This window comes from Micromonas commoda, chromosome 1 (assembly GCF_000090985.2).
Source record: "Micromonas commoda chromosome 1, complete sequence".
Lineage (NCBI taxonomy): Eukaryota > Viridiplantae > Chlorophyta > Mamiellophyceae > Mamiellales > Mamiellaceae > Micromonas > Micromonas commoda.
This window is the reverse complement of record NC_013038.1, coordinates 1892795-1905286: the sequence shown is the minus strand read 5'-3', so window position 1 is coordinate 1905286 and position 12492 is coordinate 1892795. Positions and strand designations below refer to the sequence as shown.

At 66.3% G+C, this 12492-nt stretch overlaps 3 protein-coding genes across 3 annotated transcripts; all 3 read right to left on the bottom strand.

Annotated features, from left to right (window-relative positions):
- Window positions 1–68: 68 nt before the first annotated feature.
- MICPUN_96895 (mitochondrial carrier family) lies at window positions 69–1223 on the bottom strand (the record flags this gene model as incomplete). The annotated part of the gene is made up of 3 exons (XM_002507318.1): window positions 69–375; window positions 475–764; window positions 786–1223. 3 exons carry the CDS (start codon window positions 1221–1223, stop codon window positions 69–71), a joined length of 1035 nt encoding a protein of 344 aa, XP_002507364.1.
- Window positions 1224–2430: 1207 nt separating this feature from the next.
- Window positions 2431–3248, bottom strand: MICPUN_107623 (predicted protein). Its single transcript, XM_002507317.1, has one exon. It carries the CDS (start codon window positions 3205–3207, stop codon window positions 2482–2484), a length of 726 nt encoding a protein of 241 aa, XP_002507363.1. The 5' UTR covers window positions 3208–3248; the 3' UTR covers window positions 2431–2481.
- A 668-nt stretch (window positions 3249–3916) lies between these two features.
- Window positions 3917–12441, bottom strand: MICPUN_55550 (predicted protein; the record flags this gene model as incomplete). Its single annotated transcript, XM_002507316.1, has 8 exons — window positions 3917–4630; window positions 4691–5133; window positions 5211–5625; window positions 5700–7232; window positions 7298–10981; window positions 11043–11159; window positions 11236–11609; window positions 11679–12441. The coding sequence occupies 8 exons, from the start codon at window positions 12439–12441 to the stop codon at window positions 3917–3919; spliced, it is 8043 nt and encodes a 2680-aa protein (XP_002507362.1).
- Window positions 12442–12492: the final 51 nt, after the last annotated feature.

Genomic DNA, 12492 nt, shown 5'->3' with positions numbered 1-12492 from the left:
CTGACGACGACTCGAGTGTTATTTCAGGGTGCCTCCTCTTTTCCCCAAAAAACAAACAGACCGGCTAGCTACCGCCCGTGCTCGCGCCGCACCCCCGCCAGCTGGCACGCCCCCTCCCACGCCAGAAACTGCACCGCGTTCGCCGGGAACGCCCTCGCGAGGACGGGACCGAGCCCGGCCCAGAGCCCCCGCGCCCCCGTCCTCGAAGTCTCCCTAGCCAACAGTCGCCACACCCCGACGTCATCCGCCGCGCCCGGCGACGCGATTTGGTATCTCGTCTTGGCCAGGTCGATGGGTAGGATGGCGAGCCAGAACGCGCTTCCGGCGACGCCGCCGCACACCACGGACGCGGCAGCCTCCTGCGTGGCGTACGCGCTTTGGTTTTGCCTTTGGTTTTGGTTTTGGTTTTGGTTTTGGTTTTGGTTTTGGTTTTGGCTTTGGTTTTGGTTTTGGCTTTGGCTTTGGTCTCGCGACGGCTTCGATACCACCCCGTGAGGATGAGGATGAGGATGCGCCACCCACCGCGGGAACGCCATCTGCGCCGCCTCGTACACGGTGAAGAACAGCGCGTTTCCCGGCACCTCTCGCGCCAGCGTCGCGGCCACCCCGCGGGTCATGCCGAAGACGCCGTGCTTCGTCACCACGTCCGCCACGGCGTCCCTCGCGCGTCGGAACTGTCCGTCCTGGATGCGGCACTTTATCAGATCGGTGGGCGCCACGACCAGGGACAGGAGCGATCCGCCCAGCGCCCCCGAGGCGGCGCACTCCGCGAGGTGACGCGTCACCGACCGCCTAGGTGACGCGTCGCCCGCGCCGTCTCGGGGAGCCGCGGCTCCGGCTCCGGCTCCGGCGACGACGAACGGGTTGTTGTGCTCGAGCCAGCGGCGGCCTTGGTTGAACGCGGCGTAGTTGATGCCGGCCTCGACGCTGTAGCCGACGAGGGGCGCGGCGAGCCCGCGGAAGAGCCCGAGCGCCCCGCGCGGGCCGCGGCATATCTCCGCCGTCACCTCCAGCGCCGACCTCGGCGGATGCGTCGGCCGCGTCTGCATCGCAACCTTGACGGTGTCGAAGGGGTGGGCACTGACGGTGTAGGCGACGCCGGCGACCGCGCCGCACGCCATGTCCACCGCGATGGAGGAGTCGGCGGCGGGCGCGGGCGGCGGCGTTCGAGGCGGCGGCGTCGGTTTGGACGTCGACGCATCCGCGTGGGTGCGATCGCGCATCGCGCCGCCGCCGCCGCCACCGCCGAGCGCCTGCGCGCGTCGTTGTCCACGCGCCTCAGATTTCCCGGCTGACGCGTTCGCCCGTGTCGTTTCCCGATCTCGCTCGCGGAAACTCCGAGACTTTCGTGACACGAAGAAGGGCCGGGTCGTCCCATTGACTCGAAGCGCGCCGCGTCCACGCACCCGACCGACGATCGCGCCGACGCCACCGGAGAGATCCCTCGAGACGTTCACGAGCCACCGCCGCGGACACGTCGACGCGCCACCTTCGTATCGCACGAGGACACGCGCGGACGCACACACGCGGGCCGAGATAACAACGACGCCAATCGCGGAGCAGCTCGCGAAGATCGCCACCATGTCGCCCGAGTCGCAGCATAAATCCCCGACGCAGCAGGTCACGTGGGCCGCGCTGGAGCCGCACGACGTCAACACGATGCAAAACCTCACCGCGCTGACGCAGCTGAGGAAGACCCCGGGGAAGAAGGTCCCGCCGGGGGGCTCGAGGTCCGAAGCTTCCCGTCGTCAGCATCCATCCATTCATCACGTTCATCTAACTTTTAATTCGCCGAGTCGAGTCGAGTCGCGCGCCTCGGACGACCCGCGCTGACCCCGCGGCACCCTCCCCTCCCCGTCGACGCAGGAACAACAGCCCGACGGACGCGATGATGTCGCCGGCGTCGAAGTTCGTGTGCAAGAGCAAACTCAGGGCGGGGTGAGTGTCGCATTTTTTCAAATCAAAACCTCGGCGCAGGCTCGACGGCGCAAAAGTCAAATCAACCCCGACGACTCGGAGCCGAACCCCAAAACAAACTTAAACCCTGAACCCTGAACCACATAAAAAAACCCCAACCCCCCGCACTCCCATCGCCGTTCACGCAGGTATCAGCCCCACCCGGGTAACGACGTGACGCACAAGCAGCATCAGCGCGGACACGACGGCGCCGGCGGTTCGGTGAAACAATCGCGATTCGGCCCGCAGGCGAATTTGGGCTCTAATCTTACGTCTAAATGACTCATAGCCGGTCGACTGGCGCGGATGGCGCGGAGGGTGACCCGGCGCGCGCACGGCGCGAATGACGACGGGTTCGAGACGACGATGGGGTCGACGCTTCACTGGATGCGGTGACTGGTCGGGGTCGGCGGTCGCGCGCGGGTCGGCCGGTGATGAACAAACTGATTAAAAAATAAAAAACCAATTTTTTTTGACAAACGCGACGAACGAACCGATTTTACGACCCTCAGCGAGGCGCGATCCTTATCGAGGCGCCTTTTTCCCGGCACCGCCCAGCCCAGGGTCCGCGTCCGCGTCCGCTAGGTCCACCAACCCGAGGAAATCGTCCGACGTTCGCAGCAGCGGCGCGTCTAGCAGTCGAAACGTAAACTTCATCGGTCGAGCGCGGGGGTCGTGATCGATCGTTCGCAGACGGCCGCAGTACACGTACTCGCACCCTTCCATGCGGCAGAACAGGTGCACCGGCCACTCCTTGTCCCTACGTTGCCTCCCTTTCCCCCGGCCGGCTCCGGCTCCGGCTTCGGTTTCAGTTTCGGCTTCAGCGCCGGTTTCGGCTCCGGCTTCGGCCCCAGTTTCAGCTTCAGCTCCGGTGCGCTCGTCGCCCTCTTCGTCTTCTTCGTCGCCCGGAATCAACCCCGCCGGCGCCGTCGCCAGCGCCAGCGCGTCCATCCCGCTCCCGTCCTTCGTCTTGACGATGCGCTGAATCACCGGCGTGTCTTCCCCTTGCCTCGGTTGCGCGAACCACGTGATCCTACCCCCGCAGTGCGTGAAGACGTTATCGTACGAGTTGCCGTGCTTATCTCCGACGTTTACGAACAACGTCACGACGTTGCGCCACTCCTGGATCCCAGACATCTTGCTGAACTTGGGGTTGGCGATTGGGGAGATCTCGTGGACGACGGCGGCTTTGAACCCGCCGGTGCCGTCCGAGATTGGCCGGCCGAGATGGTTTCGCGAGCATTTCGACATCTCGGCGTCGAGGGATCGGAGCGAGTTTGCGGATAGGGCCGCGGCGGGCTTGGCGAACCGGGAGTGCGTGGATGTCGTCGTGACGATGCCGCCGGCCGCGGACGTCCCGGCGTACCGGTCCTTGGTCGGCGCGCGCGGGGAGGTCGCCGTCGTTTGTATGTGCACGACGCGGGATCGCGATCGGGAGGAATTATCCCCGAGGTCGTCGTCGCGCTCGAAGGTTGTGTAGATGGGCGCGGGGAGGTTGCGGATGCGCCCGCTCCGGCGCAGGTCCTCCTCGTTGATCGTCGCGCGCGGGCGCTTCTTGCCGGATCCGCCGGTGGACGCCCTCGGTCCGCCGGTCGGGGCGGTCATCATGGCGTACGGGAGATCGCCCACGAGCTGCGCCAGGATGGCGCGATTGCGCGCGATGCGAGCATCGCGCCTGGCCTCGTACTCGTTCATGGCGGCGTCGCGCGCGGTCGCGTCCGCGGAGTAAAGGTTCGCGCCGGACCGGAACGATGCGACGGACGCGCGATGGGCGGTCGATGCGCGGAGCGGTGTGACGCGAGCCGGCGAGATCGCAAACAGATTGGCTGGCTGGCGCGCGTGACGACGGAGAAGGACTGATGAAGGGATTTTGTCACCTTCGAATGGGTAAAAGTCACATTGGTATCATCCGGTTCAAAGCCGTGAGCTCCCCACTGGTCCGTCGCGGGGAACGAGCTCGTCACTCCAGAGACGCGCACGTCACCACGCCGTCCCTCGTCCCAACCACCAACGCACCCGACCCCGAAGCGTCGATGGCGCAAACTACCCGCGGCGACTGAACGTAACACCTGTGGTGCATCCTCTCCGGCGTCCACGCCGCGCCGCCGCCGCGCGGGTTCGATCCCCCGACGCGTCGGTACCTCACGGACGACTGCACCGGTCGAACACCCGAACGGCTGTTCCGCGCGCGCCGCAGGAACGGCTCCGCGTCCGGCCACCGCGCGAAGCTCGCGTCGTCCCCCGCGGTGAGCAAATTTGTGCCTCGAAATAAACGCCCGGAAGAAGAAACTCCTCCTCCGGAAGAACTTCCAGAACTTCCAGAATTCGTTCCGGATGTACACCTCGCCATCGCGACGACGCGCGAGGCGTGCGCGTGCGCCACCGCCGCGCACCGCCACCCGGCGCCGCCACCGCCGTCGGGGCACCACAGTCGAACGGCGCCATCCGCCGAAGCCGAAGCCAATCCCGCAAACTGTCCAGATACGTTTCCTGAATAATACGAGTCGGTCATCCCGCCCGAGCCGCCGAGGGAGGACCCGAGCCGCCGGTCGAAGGCGACGTCCCCGGGATGGCCGCCGGGTCCCCGGGTCAGGTCCGCGATGCTGCTCAGCCTGCGCCCGTGCCCGGCGACTGGTCGGTGACTGGTCGCCTTGGACGACGGATCCGGTAAATCCTGTAAACAAAAAAACCATGTCAGTCAAATTGCCCATACAAAGATTAAAAATAAACTCACCGATCCGCCCTCGCCGACGAACCCTCCCAACCTCACCAGACCCGTCACCGGCGCGAGGTGACCCACCAGCGCCACCCCGCCGCCCTTACCCCCGTCCAGCGACAGCACCCTGACCACGCCGTCCACCCCAGCGCTCGCCGCGACGTCGGCTCGATCGAAACGCAGCGGCGTCACCGCGGTGACGACGCCTGTTAAAAAAAACCGCGTCAGTCGAATTGTCCATACGAAAATGAAAATAAACTCACCGTCGTGCGCGTTGGCAGAAGCGATTGGACCGCCCCCCGCGCGTCGCCAGTCCCACGCCCTGACGACGCCGTCGCCGTCACCCGTGAACACGAACTTTGGCGATTCGCAAGAGACGGCGTGGACGCCGCCGCGGTGGCCCCCGAGCGCAGCCGCGGTTTCCCTGGGGCCCGCCCTCACGTCCCACAAGCGAACGCGGCCTGTGTAAAAAAAACCAAAACCACGTCAGCCATTCTAATTGCCCACACGTACAAAGAAATTTAAAAAATAAACTCACCGTCGGCGGGTGCGTTTGAAGCCGTCAGCGCCAACGCGGGGTGACCGAAGACGGCGCCGAACGACGAATTATTATCGGCGTTTGACCCGTTTGAAAGTTCCCCGCCAGATCCAACGTCGGTGGAGGAGACTTGTGACGTGGACGATGACGTGGAAGCTGACGTGGAAGCTGACGTGGCGGATTGGACGATGGTGACGGCGCCCGCGTGCGACCCCGGCGACGCGCAGACGCACGCGCCCGTTCGCACGTCCCACGCGGCGACGCCGCCGCCCCTCGTCCCGCCCACCGCGAGGTCGCCGGATCGATTCCCACCGTCGCCGCCGCCCAACCCCGAACTGCTTCCAGCCGTGAACCCCAACGCGGTGAGACCCACCGTCGGGTTGTAGTGCCGATTGGTTCCAATCGCGCCCGCGACCTGTATGTAGTTGACAAAAAAAACATGTCGTCAGGGGAATTGCCCATACGAAAATGAATAAAAAATAAACGCACCGAGACGGCTTCGCCCCATCCGCCGGGCCTGGCGCGGACCACCACGCCCGTGCGAGGGTTCCACGCGGCGAACGCGCCGTGGCACGAGCCCACCGCGGCGATCCCACCGGCGCCGACGGCGACGGCGGTGATGGCGTGGTGCGACGACGTGTCGGCTCCCCAACGGGAGTCGGGACCGTCGAGGCGGATGGAATTTCTTCGCGAGATCGAGTTCGACGGCTGGACGAAATCGGAGCCGCCGCTCGTCCGGGCCGACCGTTCGCGACGATCGGACCACGGCGACGCCGCGAGCACGTCGGCGGGCAGGTCGCACCAGTCCCCGCGGCGTCGTAACGGTCGAAAACGGTCGAATCGAAGAAACTCGTCTTCGTCCCTCGGATCGTGAAACTCGAAGTCCTCCTCACCATCGAGGTCCAAGCCGGAGAGGTACTCTTCCAAACCCTCGTCGACGAGTATCGCGCCGTCCCGTCTGGGCGTATCACCGTCACCTTCGTCCTCATCTTCTTCGATTCGACCGTTTTCGACCGTTACGACGCGGGAGTTTAACCTCACCGTGAAAGTCCGCTTCTTCTTCGAGGCGCCGTTAAACTCTGACATCGAAAAAACGTCGGAAAACGGGGACGCGCCGCCGAGCCCCGCCGTCGCCTCCGCGCGGGCCCACCACGGCGCCTCGTTCTCGGCGTCGGACCCGCGTCCCCCCGGGTGCGATTGGGATCCCCGGGGATGGGGTGCCGACTGATGGGGTGCCGACTGATGGGGTGCCGACTCCCCACGGGTGCCGACCCATCTCGACGCGCGACGCATCCGTTCGATCCACGCGTCGTGCGACACCCCGATCCCCGCGCCCGTCTTGCCGCGAGGGTTAATGGCGTCGGTGGGGGCGTCGCTCGGTGTACTTGAGGTCAACGGTTCGATCCCCCGGGTGGGCAAACTCGACGAAACTTCCCACACGCGGCCGACGGAGCGACCGACGCGATCCGCGCTGGACGCCGGGATCGGCGCGACCCTTCGCGGAAGACCAGCCGCGGCGTCCGCGTCTTCGAGCGTTTTTCCGAGCGTTTTTGTCGCGCCGCTTTTACCCACGCGACCTTTACCCACGTCGTCGGCGCCTTTTTCGAGCGGCGTCCGTCTCGACTCGTTCGTTCCCCCTTTTGTCGACCGTTTCTTTGACCGTTTCTTTGACCGTTTGGCACACGCCGACGCGAGGAGCGCGGCGACGGCGTGCGGCGGGAGCCCCACGCTCGCCATGCGACCCGCCAAAGCCGCCGGCGTGCACGAGCGGTCATTCGCCGCTCGGAGCGCTCGTCCGGTCGCGGGTTCGATTCCCGGGGGGTTGGCGAGACTCGGCCCCCCGACGTCGTCGTCGTACGAATCGTCGTATGAATCGTCTTCGAACTCGTTCCCAAACTCGGCGCACGATTCGTAAAAATCGTAAAGGCCGATCCACACGTTCGGATCCGACCAGACCCGCGCGCCGCCCGGCAGAGCCACGCGTCCGTCGTTACCCCTCACGACGCGGAGCACAGCCGCAACCTGTAGTAAACAAAAAAAAAACACATCAGTCGAATTGTCCATACGAAAATAAAAAATAAACTCACCTTCGCGACGTCGCCGCTCGCGATCGCCGCGACCGCCACGGCGTCCAGCGCGGCGCGATAGCCGGGCCATCGAGTTAATTCCAGCGCCGCGTCCAGCCGAGCTTTTTCTGATCTCCTTCTCGCCGCCGCGCGGGCGCTTCGCTTAGCCTCGTCGTCCGCCGCGCGCATCGAACGCTCAGCCTCGTTCTCAGCCCCGTCCGTCTCGTCGATAAAAGTCGATTGCAATCCATGGTTTTGGCCCGACCTGGAATCGAACCCGGGAGGTTCGGACGGCGACAGAGACGCCCCTTCCCCCGACGTCTCCTCGATGAGCCGGAGGGACTGGCCGGAGTAGTAGCTGAGCAACCCGGGCACGGGCGAGTGGTCGAGTTGGTGGACGCCGGCGAGTGAGTCGCCGGGACCGAGAGTTCCGGAAAGACCGAGAAGAGTTCCGTCGTCGCCGTGCGCGCCCTCCATCGCCGCGAGGACGCCGTCGAGGTCCACGGCGACGAGCTCGGCGGCGGCGGCGGACAACGTCGAACGTCGAACGTCGAACATATTTGTTGAACGCGTTGAACAAACGGGTCGAAGCGCGCGAACGGCGGCGGCGGCGGCGGCGGCGCGCGCGCGAATGTCGGCTCCCGCGGACGCCAACGACCACAGCTCGCGCGTCTTCGCGGCGACGAAGGAGGAGGCTGTCTCGGTGTGACCGTTTCTGACCGTTTCTGACCGTTTCTCGGCGGTCTCGGGCGCCGGCGCGAGCTCGGACGACGTCGGTTTTTGATGAACCGTTTTTTCGTGCGTTTTTTTCTCGGCCAAGTCGGCGACGTTCTCGGCGAGCTCGACGTTTCCGTCGCCGCCGGGGACGTCGAGGGCGTCGGCGGGGGACGTTCGAATGGCGGCGGCCGTTTCGCTGGCCGTTTCTCCGGCCGTTTCGCCGGCCGTCACGTCGAGATCTTTCCGCGAGTTTTGAGCCGACGGCGCCGGGGTCTCGGAGGACATCATCGCGATCCACTGCGACAGATCCCCGCCGGACCCGGCCGCGCGGGCGGCGGCGGCGCCGGCGGCGGTCGGGCCGAAGTTATTCGCCCCGTGGTCGCTCTCGCCCCTCTGCGCCTTGAACCTCGCCGCCTCGGACTTGCGTCTGCTTCGAAAGGTTAGCCCGAAGATGCTGGCGCCGTAGCTCGATTTCATCTTTTCGCTCGACTTGTCCTTGACTTGTCCTTTGCGGCCATCCGCGTTCGAGTTCGGGTCCGCGGGCGTCGCGTTGGGTGGGTGGCGCGTCGTCATGTCTTCGCTCTGTCGCCTTCGTTCGCGGAAGCTCCGCTGCTTGGACGGCGACCCGAACATTCGCGGCGGCGACATCGAGCTCGCGAGGTACGATAAGCTAAGGTTCTTGCCCGAGTTGGTCTTGCCCGGAGCAGTCGAACCCTCGCCGTCGGATTCCGAGTTGGACGACCCGGGAATCAAACCCGCGCGTCGGTCCCGGGGCGGCGACGACGGGGCGGGCGCGAAGAACGACGTGCTCGACGCGGACCGTCCGTGCCGCGGCCTGTGCCCGGCGGTACCAGCCCGGTCCGACGATTCGGTGGATGTTCCGGATTGCCCCCCGGAAGGGTTTCCGCGGACCCCCGCCGGGCCCCCCGGGCGAATCGTGCTCAGACCGTGCGTCACGCTGGACGCCCTCTGCACCGGAACGCGCGTCCCGTTCGTCCCGTTATTCGCGCCGTCCCCAAACCCGAGAAACGAGAGCCCGGAGGATGAAACGTTCAAGTCCGATTCGCCGCCCGGGGGCCCCTCATCTCGCGAATCCCTCGTCTCGCCTCCTCCGCCCGGGATCGAACCCGGGACCGCGGAACGCCACGGATCGCGCTCCCCCGCTCGGGAATCCCCGTTCGAGGTCACGCACACGGGCTCCATCGCGGGTAACCCGGCTCGAGGCGGGTTGGGCGGTTGCGTTTGCCGATGCGACGACGACTCGACGGAGGCGTGATTCACGGAGCGCCGAAGGGTCAACGCGTGCGGCGACGGCGACCCCGCGCCGTGACCCACCGCGGTGAACCCGCCGAATGAGGAGGGAACGTCGTCGTCGTCGTTCGCGAGTCGGTCGGTACCGTTCCCGACGTGAACGGGGAGGTCGCCGCCGGATGGAACCCCGTCCTCGTCGAGGAGCTCGTCGTCGTCCCACCCGCCGCGGCTCAGCTGGACGCTTCGAAACGTGACCCCGCGGGTGGCGACGCGCGTTCGGCCCCGCGCGGAATCGAACCCGCGACCCGACGTGCCAACGTACGAGCTCCTATCGTACGCGCCCTCGAACGACGACGGGTCGAAAACCCGCGGGCGGCGCACGATTTTCCCGGTGACCAGCCGACCAGTCACCGCCCTAGTGTTCCCCTCGACGCCGCTCCCGTCGTGCGAACCGCCCGACGACCGGTCGTCGTGATCCTCCGCGAGCATGGGATCGACGAGTTTCGCGCCACGTGGCGCGTTCTGTCCGCTCTGTTTCGCCCCTTCGCGGGATGCGACGTCCGGAAGAGTACCGGAAAAAGAGTCCCCGCGAGGGTTCGAACCCGACACCGCCCCGAAACGCCGCCGATCGCGCTCCGCCGCCGAAACCGCGTCCGCGATCTGCACCTCGCAGTGCCTGGCGAACGAGGCCGTGGAGACGAACGCGGCGGCGAACGCGCGCGGGACGCGGGGACGGTTCGGATCCAAACGAGGTCCCGCCGAACCGTTTTTTGGAGCGTTACCCCCGTCGACACCGGTCCCGTCGGGATACTTTTCGGCGAGGAAGCCGTCGACGTCGAAGCACGCGCCTCCTCCGTCCGTGTCCGACATCTGTCCGACGTCGAGGAGGTACGACCGGTACCCGCGGACGACGTCTCGCCACAGGGCGGCGAAACACAGCTGCGCGCACGCGTCGTGCGCCGTCGACCAGTCACCGCGTTTGCGGTGGCGGCGGCGGCGACGTTGAGGTCCCCCCGGGTTACGAAGCCCCCCCGGGGAGAAACCCGAGTCGAGTGCGCCGGCGGATGCGGCGCGGTAATCGCTCAGGGACCCGTTCGCGGCGGCGAGCGCGGCGCGAAACTCGCGCTCCCCCACGTCACCGACGTACTGGGCACCCCCGACATCGTACTGGGCACCCCCGACATCGTACTGGGCGTCCCCGACATCGTACTGGGCACCCCCGCCGACGTACTGGGCACCCCCGCCGACGTACTCGGCGCTGCTCGCGTCCATCTCGCACAGATCCGGCGACCTCAGCCGCCGGAGCCTTCGCGCAAGCTCGTCGCCCGACTCGCCGGGCCACGAAGATTCGCCGGGACTGACGTTTTCCGCCGAACGGTCATCCGAGTCGTTATTCGTTCGACGCTCGCGAGACTTGCCGCGGCTTCTGGACCGGCTATGCGCCGAATGGGACTTCGATTTCGCGCGGGAGCTCCGGGACCCGAGCGTTACTCCCTCGTCGCCTCCTTCGCCGCGAAATCTATTCGCGAGATCCGTCACGACGTTGGCGTCCAGGTCCACCACCACCACGCCGTCGAGCCTCTCCGCGGCGAGCGCGTCGTCCAAAACGTTGTTACTCGAACCGTTAATAACGCTCGAACCCGCTGAGGTACCCCGAACCGACCTAAACCCCATAAGGTACGGCGTCGGCGCGTCCGCGTAATCCGCCAGCGAGCTCGGCAGACACGGCACGAACACCTGTTAAAAAAAACCGCGTCAGTCGAATCGCCCATACGTACGAAAATGAAAATAAACTCACCCCGCGGTACCTCAGCGGCCGAAGCGCCCGTAGAATCCCACCGCTCACCGCGACGAGCAACGAGTTGGACGACGCCCTCAGGAGCACCCTCCGTTCGAGCGCCACAGCGCACACCGCCTGTGAACAAAACACGATGATGTCAGTCATTCTAATCGCCCGTACGTACGAAAATAAAAAATAAACTCGCCTTTACCGCGTTGCGCTCGTCGAGGCACCGGAGCAACGGTTCGAACGAACACGCGGCGTCGTCGAACGAGGGGAAGCCGTTGTCTCTTCGCCACGCGAGAAACGCGCTCGTCGGGTGGACGTTCGCGTTGGCATTCGTGACAGAGGAGGGCACTCTCGCGTCGTTCGGAGTGGCACCTCGGGGATACGAAGAATCGGTCGGCGACGTCTCGTGCAATCGGTCCGAGTCCGAGTCGTCCGAGTCGTCGTCGTACGAATCGTCGTGATAATCCGAGTCGTCGAGTTCCGAGCGTCGTTCCGTGTCGGTGTTTACGTGTGGATCGCGGCGCCAGTCGATCCACGCGTCGTCGTCGTCCACCGGCGGCAGCGCGAACGTCTCGCCTGTGAACAAACACGACACGACGTCAGTCTAATTGCCCACACAAAGAAAGTTAAAAAAAATAGACTCACCGCACACGGAGAATAGCGTCGTGGGCGCGGGGCGCACGCCACGCGGGCGCACGCCACGCGGGTGCCCATCGCGGTGCCGAGTGGGTGCCGACCCTAGACGCGCCCCCCGCGAATCGATCGGTCGATCAATCAGGCGACGAGCGTTTGTTCCCAAGTAAAACGACGACGCGACGTTGAGGCCGTCGACCAGCGCTGCGCCGATGGCTCCGACGGGCGGGGCGTCGGACCAGGGCTGCGTACCGAACGCGCACCGCCCCACGACGGCGTTGAGGGCGTGTCGCAGGACGTCGATGATCGGGGCGCGCGATACGAGCACGACGCACATCCGCGCGCACGCGCTGCGCAGCGCCGGCACAGCCGCGCGCGTCCGCGACGGCACCGGCGCTAAAAAAGCGAGGCACGCGCAGTACACGGGCGCGCCGTCGCCGTCGGTGAGCACGATTGGGTAGGACGTCGGGGCGAGGGCGTCGCGGGGAGGGTCGGACGCGACGTGAACGTCCACGCCGAGCGGCATCGCGCAGAGCGCGAGATGCGGCGGCCACGGAGGACGCGACCCCTGGTCGTCGCCCGTCGTCGAAGGTTCGTCCGTCTCGCCGCGATTGGTGCCCGCCCCGCGCGGCGGACGCGCGCGCGGGGGATACGACGAGAGCACCTCCGGGCGGTACGATTCCCCCGCGCCGACGAACCCGGCGACGCCGTCGACGGTGACGGGCGACGCGGGGAGGCCGCACACGACGAAGCACTCCGCTGCCCGAACCCCCATGCTGCCGTCCCCTCCCCCGTCGCGCCCAATTCTCTCCCCCGTCCTCTTGCG

What these genes read in the sequence shown, in the direction of transcription:
- MICPUN_107623 (XM_002507317.1), bottom strand. Translation starts at nt 3,207, where the DNA reads ATGTCGAAATGCTCGCGAAACCATCTCGGCCGGCCAATCTCGGACGGC.